We start from the raw sequence: 18617 nt of genomic DNA on the forward strand, positions 1-18617 counted from the left end.
AAGCCCGTGCTCTCAATTACTGTGCTTACAACGTCTGAAAGATTTCCTCTACCTAAAAGATGTTTTAAATTTCTGTGGGGAGACTGCAGGTTTTCCTGCTTAAGAAGGAAACCCACAATTGACAGGACTCTCTCCAGTAGTGCCTACCGCGAGTCTGAGGTTCTAACTAGATGTTCTAATTATTGGCTAATCTGAACCATTTGAAAATAACTGCTGTTTTCCTAAAGAACTGTTTATTCAAACAAGGCATAGAAAATTGTTTTTGATCCATCTGAAGCCATCTTCTTCCCTCATTCCTTTGGGCTTTTATCCCTCTTAATCTGTTTGACTCAGAGTTCAGTAAATTTGTTTTGCCTTGTTTTTTTGCACCATCCCCATCATGTGACTCTAGTTTCTCATTGTAAAGGGAAAGCCTTGCTAGAAAATTAGATTTTCCAAAGGATCATAGTCAAGTGAAAGGATCAGCAATTTCTCATGACTGACACAAAGTTTTGGCAGATAGCACTCAGTCTCTTAATGGCTCAGTTTTTCCAAGGTTGTGACTTCCACTTAGTTTCAACCTTAAGGAGAGAAAATTTGGAATATTTCATCAAGCTTTAAGATTTCAGTGTGATGATTACTAATCTAAGTATTTCTTGACATGTTACATCTTTTTTTCTAGAACTGGATGCTCCCACTAACCTCCAGTTTGTCAATGAGACGGACTCAAGTGTTCTGGTTATTTGGACTCCACCTCGGGCCCGCATAACAGGGTACCAACTGACCATTGGCCCAACCCGAGGAGGCCAGCCCAAGCAGCACAATGTGGGGCCCACAGCCTCAAAGTACCTACTCCGTAATCTACAGCCTGGATCTGAGTACACTGTGACCCTTATAGCTGTGAAAGGCAACAACCAGAGCCCCAAAGTCACTGGGGTCTTTACTACTCGTAAGTTAACATTTAAATGAGTTTTTTCCTAGTGATGCCATAGATTCTTAACTAGATTCTCTTTTGTTCATCAATTTTGCAAAAGTTAATTTAAAAAAAAAAAAACAGCCCATAGTTTAAAGTGATGCTACTCAAAGTATGCTCCACGGACTGGCTGATGGATCATGGTTTGTGATTGGTCTGCAGCAACCCGAGAAGCTTGTGCCAGAATGTAAATCACAAAGTGTGCTGTTTAGTTCACCTGATAATTATTTTGTAGTAAGATTTTCTTGGGGCTGGCGCCATGGCTCACTTAGCTAATCCTCTGCCTGTGGTGCCAACATCCCATATGGGCGCTGGGTTCTAGTCCCGGTTGCTCCTCTTCCAGTCCAGCTTTCTGCTGTGGCCCGGGAATGCAGTGGAGGATGGCCCAGGTGCTTGGGCTCCTGCACCCACATGGGAGACCAGGAGGAAGCACCTGGCTCCTGGCTCCGGATCGGCACAGTGTGCCGGCCGTAGCGGCCATTTGGGGGGTGAACCAATGGAAGGAAGACCTTTCTCTCTGTCTCTCTCTCTCTCTCTCTCACTGTCTAACTCTATCTGTCAAATAAATTTTAAAAAAAAGATTTCCTTAATGAAGAAAGCATTGTGTTGATTTGTAAACATTGCTAAGTTCATTATATCCTTTAGGGCTAGCACCCTGAGTTTTGTGGGTTTAAAACGTCCTGTTATTAAATAAATTTTATTGCATGAAACGAATTGTCCAAACACTAGTTAGGCAAGAAAAAAATCACCTAGTCTACATTCTGTTACTTTCAGCATCAAATGATAGCCATAAATGCTGAATAAAAAATATCAACAGATTGAGTGGAAACCAGCCAATAGAACAAGAAGCTAAGGAAATGATTTCTTTATGAGTGTTGGCTACAGAAGATTGAACTACTTCTGCAGAACAGAACAGCATTTTTTCCCATAAATTACTCTTGAAATTCCACAGAGGGGAAAATACTAACAATAATTTTTGGTCATTCCTGTCAGTTTGCTCAACATTTTAGAAGTGGTCTTAAATCTCCTACATATCTGTATCACAATGAAGGTCTTCCTGAAAACTGAATTTACTAAGTACATTCCATTTTTATAACAAATAATTATGAAATTGCTACTCCTAGTTAAACATTCTCTACTGTTTTCAACTTGGCAATTTGAATTATGGAAGCACATAATATGAGCACTTTTTTCCAGCATGTATTAGAACTGTGTACTAGGTCTAAATTTTCCCAGAGTTTTCAGTAAGACATACTCTGACTAATTGAAAAATATAGTGTGAAAAAGCACCCAAAAAGTCAATGCCTACTCATTTGTTTTTTTTTAAAAAGGAAAAGCCTAAAATTTACTTTCCAGAGGACATTCTATAAACTTCTCCTAGAAAGTCATAATTTGCCAAACATTTCCTTCCACTTAAATTTGGTATATGAAGTTTGCCCAGTGAAGACTTTTTCCTAAGTAATTGTTAATCATAAACAAGTAACATTTTCTTTTAATTTGCAAGTAAATTCACTCTATAATTTTTCTATTTTATGTTACAAGGATCTGACATAACCTAAAATTGATTAATAATTTGTGAAGTGAAGGTCTCAGAATTTCTTTTAAATACGAATTTCTTATGGATGTTCTTCATCGAATTAGTGTGGAGAACTTCAGTGAATATAGTCTTTCAGTAGATGCCATCTTTTACTGAAATGTAAAATTATATAATCGTCTTTCTCATTCCTTAGTATGAGACCTATTTTATGTAGTTTCTTTTGTTGGATGGAATGCTTATAAAAGAAAAAGCATTTTCAACGATGCTAACAATGATTAAGTGGAGATAGTGGGTCAATATAATATATTTTAAGTATTTTGGGAGGCTCATATATTAGATATACTATTTTATGCTGTGTTATAAAGTATATGTCACTGGATAGAACACTGAGTCAAACTAATTTCATTAGAAAAAGTCAACACAGTGCCTTGTACATAGTGTACTTTCAAATAATGTTTGTTGAATAGATGACTGATTGAAGAATGAATAATAAAAACAGTTTTCAACCAAATTTAGATTTAAATTAACCAATGAAGGCTTTAATTTTTGAGCACTCCCTCAAACTGTAAACATCAGCAAGGCTTGCATGTTTTTGAAATTACTTTAATTTCCTGTAGTTTTTTACAGTTTGACTAAGCTGAATTCTGGGAATAACTTTTTTCAGGTTTATAACTTGTGGTAAATTCTAAAGAGCAAATGTGAGAAAAGTGGGAGGAAAAAAGCTGTTTCTGGGGAAAATTTCACTTACTTCCTTTATCGATAGTGAAAATTTTATTTCTTTACCAGCCAGCTGTTCCTCACCTAACGAGACCTGCCAGAACTCATAGCTCCTACTTACCACAGCCTCCTTTGTTTGACATCAGTTTGCGGGTTTGTGGTTTGGTGATTTTCCTGTAATGGTCTTCCCAGGCAGAGAGCATCATCTTAAACTTGGGAAGTACTAGCTGGCTGGCTCAAGGAATAGAAAATACCCAGTGCTAAAGCCCAGGATGGTTAAGGAGAATGTAATTTGTGAAAAAGTTGTAGCTTTCACAGATGTTCAGTCAAATAAACTGACTGTTCAATGAATTGTTTCTTCTGGGCCATTAAAAATGATCACACAAGGCTGGCCAGGGCAGCAGCCAAGTAGTGTGCGGGATTTTAGAGGCACTAGAAGGGATCATTTGTCACTCATCCTAGTCCCCCCAGCCCCAATGCCATCAAAATAATGACGTACTTATGAAATAGCTCTTTAAACCAGCTCCACATCAGTTCAGCTATGACAGCCATTACCAAGAAGCCCACACATATATTTGACTTTTTTCCCACATAGTATTTTAAAAACAAAAATTCAAAACTGTACATTAAAATCTTGACCAGGAGAGAAAAGTAGAATTGCAAAGTGGACCTAAATTCCCCATGGCAAAGAAAAAAAAAATTAACCAGAGTTGAGTAAAGATTGAAGACTTTTGAGTCCATGTGCATGTAACTCTGGAGGATAACTCTGTCTTACTGGCCACTCATAGTTTAGTAGACCTGCAGTCAGCAGTTTCTTGTCCAGTGGAACAGAATTTGATTGGGCCATAAAGAAAAAGGAACTGTGAAGCCATCCAATCTGAAAATCTTGGCATTAACTCACCCAACTCAAATACCTTGCCTTCTGAGGTCTCACCTTTCTAAATTTATATCTGCAAGATTGTTGGGAATGTATCATAATTTTGTGTGTACAGAATTTTCTTTTTCCTTCTGTGATTTTATTGTCTTTAATATTTTTTACACTCAGAATTAACAGTGGTTTCAGGATGCTAGGAAATGCAAAAATAAACTTACAATCACTAATTTTAGTGGTAAGACACTAAATTTATGCAGTAATATTGTGAATGAATAATCATATTAAAGGGAATTTAAAGTATATACATGGTGGCAGGGTTTTGTTTAACTTTTATGTGGCAGTCTCTAACTACAACCAATAATAATTGGTCATCATTATGAAATAATTCAGCATAATGCATTTTAAGTTCATTATTTAAAATTTAACCATCTTAACTATTTATAAGGGATGTTATGTTGATGATTTGGGAAACTGATGAAAAGACATAAGTTTTAGAATCTAAGGAATTGGAAGGGACCTCCTCAGAGGTCCTCTAGCCCTTTGTTACTCAGGTGTGATTCACAGACCTACAGAGTTGGTCTTATCTGTAGGTTTGTCAGATTGCCTTGTTTCCTGTTGAACCTGCAGAATCAGTACCTACATTTTAACCAGGTTCCAGTTCATTTGAGTGGTGCATTAAGGATTTAAAAGCCGTAATCTTCTCCAAATCTTCATCTAGTGAAGGAATGTATGTCAGGTTCTTGATCTACCAGTTGAGAAAAGTTAGATTCTCGATTAAAAAAAAAAATACTTGTTGTCTTGTTCTATGCAGTCAGCTATGTATTATTCCAAGGTGTGAACACGTGCATTGATTCTATTTCACAGTGCAGCCTCAGAGCTCCATACCCCCTTACAGCACAGAGGTGACTGAGACCAGCATTGTCATCACATGGACCCCTGCACCAAGAATTGGTTTTAAGGTAAATTGCAGATGTTCCCAGTTTCCTGTGACAGAGCTAGGAGGTGCTCTTGTGTTCCCACAGGAGATGGAGACAGGTTGTTTGGGAGTCAACAGACATGGCTTTTGTCACCTGCTGCTGGTCCTGCCTCTCTGACCACCTCAGCAGAGCCTTGCAACACTTCTGTCTTGCCTTCCTCCCTAAATGCTCGGCTGACAGATGCAGTGAAGCTATGAAAGTGCTTTCCATGCAAAGGAGAAACATTAGCAGGGACTGTTAGTTGTTGCTTTCTCTACCCTTTCTCCCCCCAGGGTTTTCCATTTGAAAAAAATAGAAGATGGCTCAGTTTGATGTATTGTTGGTCTAAACAGCTGTCAGTGAGTTCATGAAAGCCAATTAGGGAGACCAATTTAACTCCGAGTCATTTAAAAATCACACTTTCATCCAGTCAGTTTCATCCCAATGTGTTCAAAGCCCTGTGGGTGGAATCTCTTAATGGAAGTCAAGATTAAGGTCTTCCCTATAGGTATCTGGATTAATTTCTTTAAAGTGATATTAGAAAGTGATGGATACATGAATATGCTTAACAGAATTCATTTCTTCGGCATTCATAGTATGGAGAGAGGAATATTCCTTATGACTGGAAATCAATACTAAATCCTCATACTCATAATTGTTTATTTTTTAAAAAACTTATCTGAGTTTGCCAGTGTCCAATCAATGATTATGCTGCTTGTATAGAGAAAATATTTTTGGAAGATTGCTTGTACACCTTTTAAGTTTTTCGTAATAGTGTCATTATGAGTCAAAAGCCTTATAGCATATGAAGAATTTTCTGTAGACATAAATACTGTTTGATAACAGTGTTACCCTAGGCTGCTATGATCGAATTTGTGGGCATATTCATTTAAATTCTTCCTTCGTAGTGTATCATCCTGCAGTTGAACTTAGGATGATATTTCTTCAAAAAGAGTGTTTTTGCAATATAGAGAACCACAGGGACTGGTAGCTTTCAATGACAACTAAAAAGTGAATTGAATGTGGATAACTGATTAAAGAGAGAGCTAGGGGATTTCTTTTAGCACAAAGTAGAAATGAAGAACCAGATGGCCCAAAGCTGAAGAAGAATAATATATAATGATGTGTCTCTGGAGCCTTCTGTTATAAGCCACCTTAATGCAATTTTGAAGATACCTCTTTCACCCTGGGAATTTCCAGCCAATATATTACATAATAGAGCTAAGATCCTCAAGTCTGTTCCCCGAGAGAATCACCTTGTGTCACTCAAAGCATTCATACTATGTAAAGTATAACCGCAACCTTTCAGCAGTACACAGCTCTGAACATGTTTGTCCTCAGTGTGTACTCTGCTTTCTTTCTTCTAGTTGGGTGTACGACCCAGCCAGGGAGGGGAAGCACCCCGAGAAGTGACTTCAGAATCAGGGAGCATCGTTGTATCTGGTTTGACGCCCGGTGTAGAATATGTTTACAGCATCCAAGTCCTGAGAGACGGAAAGGAAAGAGACGCTCCGATCGTAAACACAGTGGTGACACGTAAGAAGAGTTCTTTTCCTCTTTCTTTCCTTTTAGCGTTTCAGACTGCTCCACTTTTTTTCTTTAAAATAAAAGCTAGTAACAGTTTCACTTTTTATTTGTGATAACGGCTCAGGGAAATTTCCCATCCCTACCTAAAGTATTTGCTTTTTCTGAATTTGGAGTACCAGGTTCAACTCATGCCATATTATATTCCATGGCATCAGAAGTGTTCTTTCTATATCAAGAATGTTTATAGACTGCCAAGATAAAACTATTAAAAATACTAATTTTATTCATCTCACAAAATCATTAATCATGTAAAAATCTTCTGGGAAGTAGGAGAATTACTGTCTACCAAGTTTTTGTAGAATAAGTTTTGTTACTGATGAAGGAATGAAGAGAGGATGGAAGGGAAGGAAGGTAGAGCAAAGAAAGTAATATTCCATAGGCCCAGTGCCTTCTGTTAGCTTTAATTTGTAATTTAAAATTTTCCTTTGACAATAGCATTGTCTCCACCTACGAACTTGCACCTGGAAGCTAACCCTGACACTGGAGTGCTTACCGTCTCCTGGGAGAAGAGCACCACCCCAGGTAAGCCCGCGATGAACTCAAGGCCAAGTGCACATAATCTTCTCTCAGATAAAGGTTTTACAAAGCTGTGTTCCTTTCAGACAAAGATAGGGTCCAGATTACAGATACTCAGCTCTCCATAAAAAGTACGGGAGTATTGGGTGCCCATCAAAGAGTGATAGGTAGGATGTGTTATGCATGTTTCCTTAAATTTCAGAAAAGACAACAATCCTGTAGTAGCATGTGGGGGCAAGGCAGACCTTTATGCAGTTAGAAGGAGTCATAAGGGCCAAAGAAAAGCATTTTAAAAGGTGCCTTTTGTTCAGTGAATTAAAAATTGCCAAGCAAATGACTGAAATCATACTGTGTAATTTACCTTTTGTGAATTATCATATATCCTAGGTTAATTATTCAAATAATTCCACTATGCTGCAGCACCGGCTCCTAACTTAAATTTTTTGACTCCTTCTCACACCCAATATCACATATTTGGAAATTACAACTTACATGTTTTTGATTTTGCTTTTCATTTACATTCAAAACTGACAAATTTGGTTAAGGAATCCCATGACTATTTTAAAAGTTTAAATCAAAGTTTTGTCTGAAATCCTTCTATCTAAACTCTACATGTTGAAAATCATTTATAAAATTCTAAAATGCATAAAAGATAGCCATCATGGTATTCAAGTAGCATTATGTATCATAGCAATGACAGAAAACTTGACATTCATTATCTTTTCCAAAACCACATAAAAGTCTCTTTCAGTTAGAAATATTAGCTAAAATGTAAATGTATTATTTAATATTGGGTATATTGAGGAATTTGCTTTTGAGATATAATACTCATTATTGAGAAAATTCTAAATTAAACAAAAACAGAAGATTCAACTAATTGATTGCATATTTACTACATTACTTCTTAATAAAAGATTTCTTTGGTTTAGTACTTAGCAATTTCAATTTTCCTTATTAAAATTCTTTTCAAATGTCTCTAAAAACAAATTCTTACACAGCTCTTAGTCTTTGTCTAATGTGTGCCATCACACAAAATAAAGCTAGCTCAGAGAACGTTTTTAATCTTCTTTGAAGTTGGGTGATTTTGAATAACTTTTCATTATTTGTGGACACAGAGTTTAAGCCAGAGCTACGCTATTTCCAGTCAAGTTACTCTGGACTTGAAACTTGAAGTTGTCTACTTTCATGCTTGCTGGCAGCTGGATCATCAATATCCAGTCTTAATGGCCTCATCTGGCAAATGCAATGCTCTCAATATTTGTTTCTCACCCAGTTGGATTTCCTTCTATAAACCACTTTAGTGCTCACTCTGTCTTAAAGAGAAAATGTGCCATCATTTCCTTGCCCTGTAGTAAGTTTAACTGAATTATACTTTCTTGGTTTACATTTAATAAGGCCCTGCAGATCCCTAGTCATCACAATGTTTATTTGAATGTCTCTCTTCTCCCCTTCAACCCTTTTCCTGCCCAATTCCAATATTTTTTAGAATCAATATTACTATATATATTTTTCCATTTTCCTTTCCTGATTGTCATCCTATAAATCCCATAGATTCAGATATTTTAAATTAAGAGCGCTCCCTTCAGGGAATGTGCTTAGATTGCAGACAATTCAGTACTAGCTAGGTGAGCAAAATGGAATATACACCTGTCCCATAAATGATTTATTAAGGAAAAGCACAACAAAGTGGAGGGAGTGTGGAGTTTGGAGATAGAAACACCTTTGGTGATCATTTCCCTTTCCAAGGTTTTCTTCTTTTTCTATCTTCAAAGTGGTCTTTTTTTGACACACAATGTTTATACATACTGATGGGTTACAGTATGATAATTTGATACATATACAAAACATCTAATGATCTGATACACATAGACAACATCTAGTAAGCAGCATTTTTATCTACTCCAATATTTATCACTGATATATTGGAAACTTTCAGACCCTTTGTTTCTTGTTATTTTGAAGCACCTCATAGATTATTGTCAATTATAGTTGCCCTTCTATGCTATAGAAGGTATGCTATAGGTACTAATTCACCCTATCTTACAGCATTTGGTACTTATTACCTAGCTCTTGCTCTCTCCTCTCCCCTACAACCCTTCCTAGTTTCTCATGACCACTCTTCTCTCTCTTCTGTGAGATGAACTTTTTTTTAGCTTCCACATAAGAGTGAGAACATGTGATATTTGTAATTCTTTGTCAGGCTGGTTTTGTTCAACGTAACATCCAAGATTGTCTGTAGAGTGAGGATCTGAGCCCTGCCTTCCAAGGTTGTTGCAAGCAGTAAATGACAGTGGAGTCGCCAATAAATGCCAAGTCTCTTCCCCATTCCCTTTTGTGCTCCATCATTGGAATCTAATTTAATATGCTCTGGGTCACAAGTGCTCTGTGTAATAACTACCTCCTTTCTGTTCGTCCTCAGATATTACTGGTTACAGAATTACCACAACCCCTACCAATGGCCAGCAGGGGTATTCCTTGGAAGAAGTGGTTCATGCCGATCAGAATTCATGCATTTTTGAAAACCTGAGTCCTGGCCTGGAATATAATGTCAGTGTTTACACTGTCAAAGATGACAAGGAAAGTGTCCCTGTTTCTGACACCATCATTCCAGGTAATAGAAAAATAAACCGTAATCCTCATAGAGTGGCAGTTTTAGTAAGAATGGGGATTAGCATCCTATCTCCAAGGGCTGAATGTGTAAAATATATTTGGGATTGAATTCCAACTTCCCAACCACACTCTTCAAAACCATGAAGTCAAAGCAACTATTTGAACAAATGCTTGCTGTTAACGCTGCTTCACTATCTGTGCTTCACGGGGATGCTGTTTGTTGCGATGGGTATGTAATGGCGTGGCAGCCACGGCCTTAACTCTGTACTGTCTGCCCACATGGAAAAATTACTAAAACAATGTCATGTGTCTGTACTCAGTGCTGACAGGCTAAAAGTAATGTGGTAAATGCATCCCATCAGTACCTCTGTGCCTGATTTTACAGTCCATACCAATTTCCAACAGCAATCTTTACAATAATTTTTGTCTCCATATGTGAGCACTGAAACAGAATTTGGCTGACATGTCCAATTCTTCATCTTACAGCTTCAAATCCTTCTTTTATAAAATTCAGTAAAAAAAAAAAAAGTCAAGACCTCATCTTCAAGGTGTTATTTCTTGTGTGGATTATGACAGAGTAAAAAGCATTAAATGGATGTATTTCCTTTGCACTACTTGGTAGAATGTTTTTAGCAATACCAATGAAATAGCTTTGACTATATGTTAAAATATTGGCATTGGCCTTGGACTCAGGCCTATTTGTCATTGTTTGACAGGCCTGTTTGCTTTTGTATGGCACATTTCACCCCCATGCATTCATAATGCATTAGCATTATGGCCACGGTATTCTCATGTGTTTGTATGGGGGGGAAAATTCATTAGCCTGTTTAAAAAAAAAAAAAAAAAAAAAAAAAAAAAAAAAAAAACTTCATGCAAGCTTTTATTTTTCTACTGCAACACTTTCAGATTTTCAAAAATGCTGATACTGCAGATATTTTATCTGGGTTCTAGGAATGATTTTGATGTCTTCCTCGACAGATCTATGATTGTTAGGAACCTGAGAAGCTGAAACTGTAATGTTCAGGTAGATTTTCAAAATGCAAGAGGATCCTGAAAAGAATATTGTAACCTGTATTTTTCTCCCTTGGGAAGCAAATGATTCATGATGCTTAGGAAGCCTTTCAGATAATTTGAAACAGATTGCATATTACCATCATTGCTTTACCATTCTATCAATTTTTACCACCAGTAACCTGACATACACTGCTTTATTTTTTCCTTTTTTTGCCTCTATTTTCTTGTGCCCCCCCCTTTGCTTTCTAACTCAATAGAAGTGCCCCAACTCACTGACCTAAGCTTTGTTGATATAACCGATTCAAGCATCGGCCTGAGGTGGACCCCGCTAAACTCTTCCACCATTATTGGGTACCGTATCACAGTAGTTGCTGCAGGAGAAGGGATCCCTATTTTTGAAGATTTTGTGGACTCCTCGGTAGGATACTACACAGTTACAGGGCTGGAGCCGGGCATTGACTATGACATCAGCGTTATCACTCTCATTAATGGCGGAGAGAGTGCCCCTACTACACTGACACAACAAACGGGTGAATTTTGAAAACTTCTGTGTTTGAAACATGGATGGTGTTGCATGCTGCCGCTAGTCACTCTGGTTAAATATGGATGTTTCAAGGGAGAGCCCAGCAATTGGCCAAACATTAAACCTGGGTTGATTGAGGGATGAGGAATCCGATGCATATGCAAAACTAATTAGATAAAACATATGCAACTAGTTTAAAGTGTACTTTCAGTTGAACCACAAATATATATGTCTAAAGTTAGAAGAAGTCAGATATCTGATCTATTAAATATCAAAGGTTAATTAAATGTGCAGATCTTTTAATATCTAAAGTGCATACCAAATTATATAATGAGCACCAGCCAATACCAAGGAGTATACTTCCAAAATGTATCAGAATGCTCTTCCTCCTCCACTTGATTAACTCTACCATGATCTTTCTTTGAATCATCAAAGAGTGGAAGGAGGTTGTTTTCGGGTAGAAGGGAAACATTGCAGAATTTTAGCTCTTATTGCTATGTCAAGGTAAAGAAACACCTCTTTAACCATAGTCTGGGGACAAGCATGCAACATTTTATAGGTTCTCTGCTCTGCATGGTAAGAAACATGCTGAGAACCAATTTGCATGAACCCTTTTCACTTGTAAGTAGAATTCACTGAATGGAATTGTAGCTCTGCCAGTAGCTTGTAGACATCTCAGGTTGGGTGAAATTTAGGACCCTCTTATCTTTTTGTCTGTGTGCATGTGTTTCTTTGGAAAGTACTGCTATGTTTCTTTTTGCTGTGTGGCAACTTAAGCCTTTTCAGCCTGGGATAAAATAACCTTCAGTGTTGTCATTAATGTACATGAAATCAATGTATTTGGAAGTAGATTAAAATATATTCTTTAAAATATATTGATGATGGCGGAAGGGTTAAAGGGACCTAACAGTACTATGTGTAATGTTTTATTTTTAACAGTAGTACACTATGATTTAGATTTGATTTAGATTAGACTATTTGCATGATTATGACTGTTTCCTTTATGCATGAAATACTACTTTTGCCTTTCCAGCTTTTTGTTAGTTTACATTAACTCAATCTTCCTTCCTATTTGAAACCAGCTGTCCCTTCTCCCACTGACCTGCGATTCACCAATATTGGTCCAGACACTATGCGTGTCACCTGGGCCCCACCTCCATCTATTGAACTGACCAATTTCTTGGTGCGCTACTCACCTGTGAAAAATGAGGAAGATGTTGCAGAGTTGTCAATTTCTCCTTCGGACAATGCAGTGGTCTTAACAAGTAAGCAAACAGATGTTTCTGTGCAATACATACTAACCTAGAACACAAGGCACGAATTTTGAGTTCTCATGTAGGAGCAAGAGCCAGGGAGCAAAGGAGTAAGAGCAAGGGAGGTGCAGCAGAGCTCTGGGCTAAACTCCACATTCAATGTGCAGCTCTGTAAACTTTGAAAGATGTAATGTTCATTGCTATCTTAATATACCTTTGATATCTACAACATTTAAAAAATCATAGTGGAAAAACTCCAGCAGTTTCCAAGACTACAAATTCTGCTTCCACCTATGGGCATATAAAATAAGTGAATGTAAGAGAAATTATGTAACTAATTCTAACTGTTAGAGAAAAAATGAGGATTAAAAAATAGTATCACCATATCTGTTTTATTACAACTTTTCAAAAGTGTCAGCAGGTAATCTTTTTAATATTTGAAAATTTTAGAAAGAATAATTGCTTGGGACATACAGGATGTTGTTTTGAATTAAGAGTCAGAAGTTTAATTTGTACTTCAGCAACCATCTGTTAGCAGAATTTCTCAGAAGATTGAGTACTTAGAAAACAATTGACATTAAACAACAATTTCTGGAAACTGTATATCATTACTATATTGGAATAGACATTTTTGTTAAAGAAATTAAGAGTAGACTGCAATGAAGTACTGTGTTTCATGTAAACATTGTTTTCTAATTATTATTTTTAATATATTAGTAACATACAGAAAAAGAAAAAAGATTTCACCTAAAGGGAAACTAGCTTTCACTTAGGTACATTACCAAAAGATGGTCTGACAGTATCGTCCACCTTTCAAACATTTTAGGGAATGAAACACAAAGAAATGTAGTTCAGCCTGGCCATGATCTTGGGTTCTCATTTCATGGCTAAGGGCAAGAGCATTCCTAAATCTGCTTGTCCACATGCATGGGCTGTTGTTTCTATTCCAGAGCCTGTGGACATCAGTCATTACAGCCTCAGTCAACATATGAACCCTTGTATCTCTGCCCGACTTAGCGACAGACCTGTTACGTGCTACCCGCGTGTTCTAAGACCATGTTGATATCCTAATGCTATAAATGACCCTGGTAGCCATATTCCCCCTAGAGAAGTCATTATTATCCTGTTTTAAAGATGAAGCAACTGAAGTTGCCAATGGTTAAGGAATTTGTCCCAAGCCGAGCAGGAAGAATCAGAGTCCAAGCATACAGCCCCCTAATCCTGTGGTTTTCCAAACCTAACAGGAGCCTCTGCAGAAAGACTGAAGGGCAGGTGATGTGCAGTGCAAGGGAATGGGAGTCTAGTGAGTAGGGGTTCAAAGGTCAGAAACCTAATTCTGTACCTTTTGGGGAAAGGAGGATAATCAGGGATATCTATCTAACCTTTTAAAAATATTCTCCTATCATCTTAATATAGTAATACGTTTTGCTCTCCCTATGGAGTGTGGCTCTTTTCCAATAAAGACTAATTGCCAAGACCTGCTCTGGGTCAATACCAGTATTGTTTTGGTCAAATAAATTAAAGAAGATAACCTCTTTGTGCCTTCATTTTCTGAGTTATAATACAGGGATAATTGTAGTAAACAAGACTTTGGCAAGTAAAGAAAATGTTCATTGTCTTGAATGCAGTGATGATTTCACAGGTTACACTTATGTCGAAGCCTACAAACTCTACACTTTCTAGATCTGTGGCATATCATAAGTTAATAAAGCCACTTTAAAAAGTAGCCATCCATTTCACAGGTGATTATGATGAGTAAATGATAATCTTTAGAACCACAATAGTTGCTAGCAAAAGCCCTCAAGAAGATAAAAGAAATTCCACCATGTTGCAGCAACTCCATCTGACTGCAAATTCAGGCGAGTTGCACTCATAGAGGTGGAACTGAGAGCAGGACTTGGAGAGGCTACAGGGCAAGGTGATTCTTCTTGTCACCTAATCACAGGCTGCCCCCAGGAAGCCTTAAGTGTAAGTGGGCTATAGGACAGGATGCTTGGATAATTTGGCAGTTGAAATAGCCCCAGGAGTGCTTTGGTTTTTCATGCTTTCAAGTACAGGTTTAAAATAAGTCCCACTTGCCTCTTCAGATCTCCTTCCTGGGACAGAATATTTAGTAAGTGTCTCCAGTGTCTATGAACAACATGAAAGCACGCCTGTCAGGGGAAGACAGAAGACAGGTGAGTCATGTTGGGGATATGCTGATCAAGTCACTCTCACTTACCAGTTTAACAAGAGGAAACGCTGCTTCTAAAACCACATCTCCATCTTTGGGGGTGGTGGTGGTGCGTATTGCCTTGTCATCACTTTCTCATCCCTGGCCTTGAAGTTAAAGGGTATTATTCTATTCAACAATTAGTAATTTATAATTAGTAAGGAGTCATTCTGTCACTCAGATCCTACTCTTTACTTCCAGAGAGAGCTGAGATTCATGTATTCTTTTTTAAAAAATCTGCCAAAAATATAATTTCCATTACTAAGAGTTATGATTAGACAGCTGCATCTAAGGCTAACGCAACACTGTTATTGCCATCTAAGTATTTCCCACTTTACTAAGCCAGCAGGTTTATATCTACTTTTTACCTAATGAAATATTAATTTACTACAAGAAAGAAGTTAAATTAAGGGCAGGTGCTGTGGCACAGCAGGTTAAGCCACCGCCTGTGACACAGGCATCCCAAATATATGCCTGTGTCCTGTGTTCAAGTCCTGACTGCTCCACTTCTGATCCAGATCTCTGCTAATGTGTCTGTAAAAGCAGCAGAAGATGGCCCAAATCCTTGGGCTCTTGCACTCACTTGGGAGATCTGGAAGAAGCTCCTGTGTCCTGGCTGTGGCCTGGTTCAGCCCTGCTGTTGTGGCCATTTGGGGAGTGAACCAGTGGATGGGAGATCTCTCTTTTTCTCTCTCTCTCCCTCTCTCTCTTTCTCTCTTCTAACTCTGCCTTTAAAATAAATTTTTAAAATATTAAATCAAATTCTGTAAATATTATGCCCTTTATTAATAGTGCTGATTTTATTTTTTTCTTTAAAAATCCAGATTTTGATATATTCTTTAATTATTTATAGTCTATTTATTTCCAAAAAGGAGTGATGATATGTCAATATGGAATTAATATGTATTGGGACAGGATTAGTGAATATGGTAACTGGAACAGAAATTTGCTAGATGTTCCAGAGAAGTTACATATTTCAAAATGATATATGCTCCAAATTATTGTTGATTTTTTCAAAAATGTGCTACATTTTCAATTCATGAGGAATGCCCTGCACTGTAATTTTTCCTAGAGAATGTCTTTAGTTTTCAAAAGGTTTTTATTTTTTATATCATTGCCACTCTGGTGATTTGTCAATTCCTTCCTGAGCACAGAAAGCTTCTTTGAGAGCCAGCACTTAACTTGGCCATATGCAGATCTCGTGTTACTTTGAGACTACACTGAGGATAAAAACAGAACACTTGAACACTGAATCACTTAAAAATGTCAATTCCGGGTTCTAGTCCCAGTCGGGGTACCGAATTCTGTCCCGGTTGCCCCTCTTCCAGGCCAGCTCTCTGCTGTGGCCAGGGAGTGCAGTGGAGGATGGCCCAAGTCCTTGCACCCTGCACCCACATGGGAGACCAGGAGAAGTACCTGGCTCCTGCCATCAGACCAGCGCGGTGCGCTGGCTGCAGTGCGCCGGCCGCGGCGGCCATTGGAGGGTGAACCAACGGCAAAAGGAAGACCTTTCTCTCTGTTTCTCTCTCTCTCACTGTCCACTCTGCCTGTCAAAAAAAAAAAAAATGAAAAAAATGAAAAATGTCAATTCCCACCGTATCTTAAACACCAGTCTTCAAATGTGATGCAGAAACCTACTGTACCAACACATGTGGATCACAGAGATTCCCTAGAAAAAGGAAAAATTAAATGCTTGCACTGGCTGTGTTGAACTGAATCAGTTTATGATCTTAAAAATCATATGTGACTTATACATCGTAACCTGAGGTTCATGGTAAATCATGGCATTGATGAGAAAGGACCCAGACATTGGAATATGTTACTTTCCCCACACCTTCTTCACCTCCTAAGTTGGTGGTGTCTTACTTTTTTTTTCACTCCTCTTCCTACCCTGGTTGGGAAAAACAGGTCTTGATGCTCCAACTGGCATTGACTTCTCTGATGTCACTCCCAACTCTTTCACCGTTTATTGGACTCCTCCTCGAGCCCCTATCACCGGCTTCTGGATTCGCCATCATCCTGAGCATGGTGTTGGAAGACCTCGGGAAGATCGAGTGCCCCCTTCTCGGAATTCCATCACCCTCACCAACCTCAATCCAGGCACTGAGTATGTGGTCAGCATCGTTGCTCTTAATGGCAGAGAGCAAAGTCCTCCCTTGATTGGCCAACAGTCAACAGGTAACTTCTTTGGTGGTCTGCAAGGAAACTCAGAAGACTTTCCTATGTAGATAGGATAATCTGACGTAGCTTTATGTTATTGGAGTGATAATCTCTTTAAAGAATAGATCAAAGTTATGAGACATTAAGAGAGAAAAGAGGGAATGTGTGGAAGGAAATCTCTTTTGTAGAATATATGAAAGAAAATCACTTCTTTTTTTTTTTTCTTTTTTTTTTTTTTGACAGGCAGAGTGGACAGTGAGAGAGAGAGAGAGACAGAGAGAAAGGTCTTCCTTTGCCGTTGGTTCACCCTCCAGTGGCCGCCGCGGCCGGTGCACTGTGCCAATCCGATGGCAGGAGCCAGGTGCTTTTCCTGGTCTCCCATGGGGTGCAGGGCCCAAGCACTTGGGCCATCCTCCACTGCACTCCCTGGCCACAGCAGAGAGCTGGCCTGGAAGAGGGGCAACCAGGACAGAATCCGGCGCCCCGACCGGGACTAGAACCCAGTGTGCCGGCGCCGCAAGGCGGAGGATTAGCCTAGTGAGCCGCGGTGCCGGGTAGAAAATCACTTCTTTATCACAAGAAATTTCTCACCTGATTTAGATATTTATGCATTTATGGCAAGTAAGGTGTATTCAGAATTATAGAAAACTTAAAAGTATTTCAGAGTTGCCTTAAAATTATAATTTTAGTGTGTCATTGTTTTTAGGAGCTAGACACTGAATTAGTTAGGAGGGAAGTGTCATTGTGATGGCTATAACCTAGTCTCAAATGGTTAAGCAAGAGAGAGAAGGAGCAAGCGAATGTGGCAAATGCCAGCAATTAACAAATACCTAAGATGATGATATATGGGTGTAGTATTTTTGTAACTTTTCTGTAGCTTAAAATATTTGTCAAAATGAAAAAAAAAACTAAGGGAAAAATTCTTTGGTGAATTTCAAACAATCATTATTTCACAATTTGAGTGAGATCCTTAACTTCTTACCTTGAGTTGTTCATAATTTTTAATTCTGCTGAGTTTGTCTAATATTTACCTTATTGCATGAAGGAATCATAAAGACAATCATCTTGAAAAAGAATGGTGAATCGTGGCATTGTTTGAAAATTGTGGATGTAAAATGTTTCTCATGTTTTTTCTAGTTTCTGATGTTCCAAGAGATCTGGAAGTTATTGCCTCAACTCCCACCAGCCTGTTGATCAGCTGGGAAGCTCCAGCTGTCACAGTGAGATATTACAGGATCACCTATGGAGAAACAGGTATGCCAGTAAAATGCTGTTTCACACCCTGATCAAATCAGCTTCTGTTGTGGGTGACCTGCAGGCACAGCAGTGGACATGCAGTTAAAGGATCTTTGCAAGCCTTTTCAATGGAGTCTTGTCTTTTCCAAGGACAACTTGAAGATGTGCATGATATAAATGGTTGTGAAATAAACATAGAAGATTATTTATAGACTACAACTAGACAGGGTACAGCAGAGTCAAGGAAAAAAGTACTGTGAATTCACGGATATCATTTGTGAAATAAGTGATTTTCATTTTTTCTTCTTTTTACTTTTCAATATTTTTCCAATTTTTATTTAACATGAATATATTCCAGCACAGTTTTTGAAAAGGATACAGTACACACAGTCCTGAGCTGGGGGCTTATATTATTCCCCCTTTTAATGCCAATCTACAATGCAGTGACATTTTACACCTGGAATGTTAAG

General features: G+C 38.2%; 1 protein-coding gene across 23 annotated transcripts in view; it reads left to right on the plus strand.

The window, feature by feature from the left end:
* Positions 1-18617, plus strand: part of FN1 (fibronectin 1) — a 68839-nt gene that overhangs the window by 26708 nt on the left and 23514 nt on the right. For 12 of the 23 annotated variants that reach the window (XM_051848223.2, XM_051848225.2, XM_051848230.2 and 9 more), the window contains exons 20-28: positions 662-928; positions 4945-5039; positions 6404-6572; positions 7059-7145; positions 9559-9750; positions 12369-12551; positions 14627-14716; positions 16660-16929; positions 18049-18165. In XM_051848223.2, coding sequence (XP_051704183.2) covers positions 662-928; positions 4945-5039; positions 6404-6572; positions 7059-7145; positions 9559-9750; positions 12369-12551; positions 14627-14716; positions 16660-16929; positions 18049-18165 — 1470 coding nt within the window. Of the gene's footprint in view, positions 1-661; positions 929-4944; positions 5040-6403; positions 6573-7058; positions 7146-9558; positions 9751-11020; positions 11294-12368; positions 12552-14626; positions 14717-16659; positions 16930-18048; positions 18166-18617 lie in introns of all 23 variants that reach the window. The other 11 variants (XM_051848217.2, XM_070071506.1, XM_051848221.2 and 8 more) reach the window with 1 other exon arrangement.

The sequence above is a fragment of the Oryctolagus cuniculus genome, chromosome 3 (genome assembly GCF_964237555.1).
Source record: "Oryctolagus cuniculus chromosome 3, mOryCun1.1, whole genome shotgun sequence".
Taxonomy (NCBI): Eukaryota; Metazoa; Chordata; class Mammalia; order Lagomorpha; family Leporidae; genus Oryctolagus; species Oryctolagus cuniculus.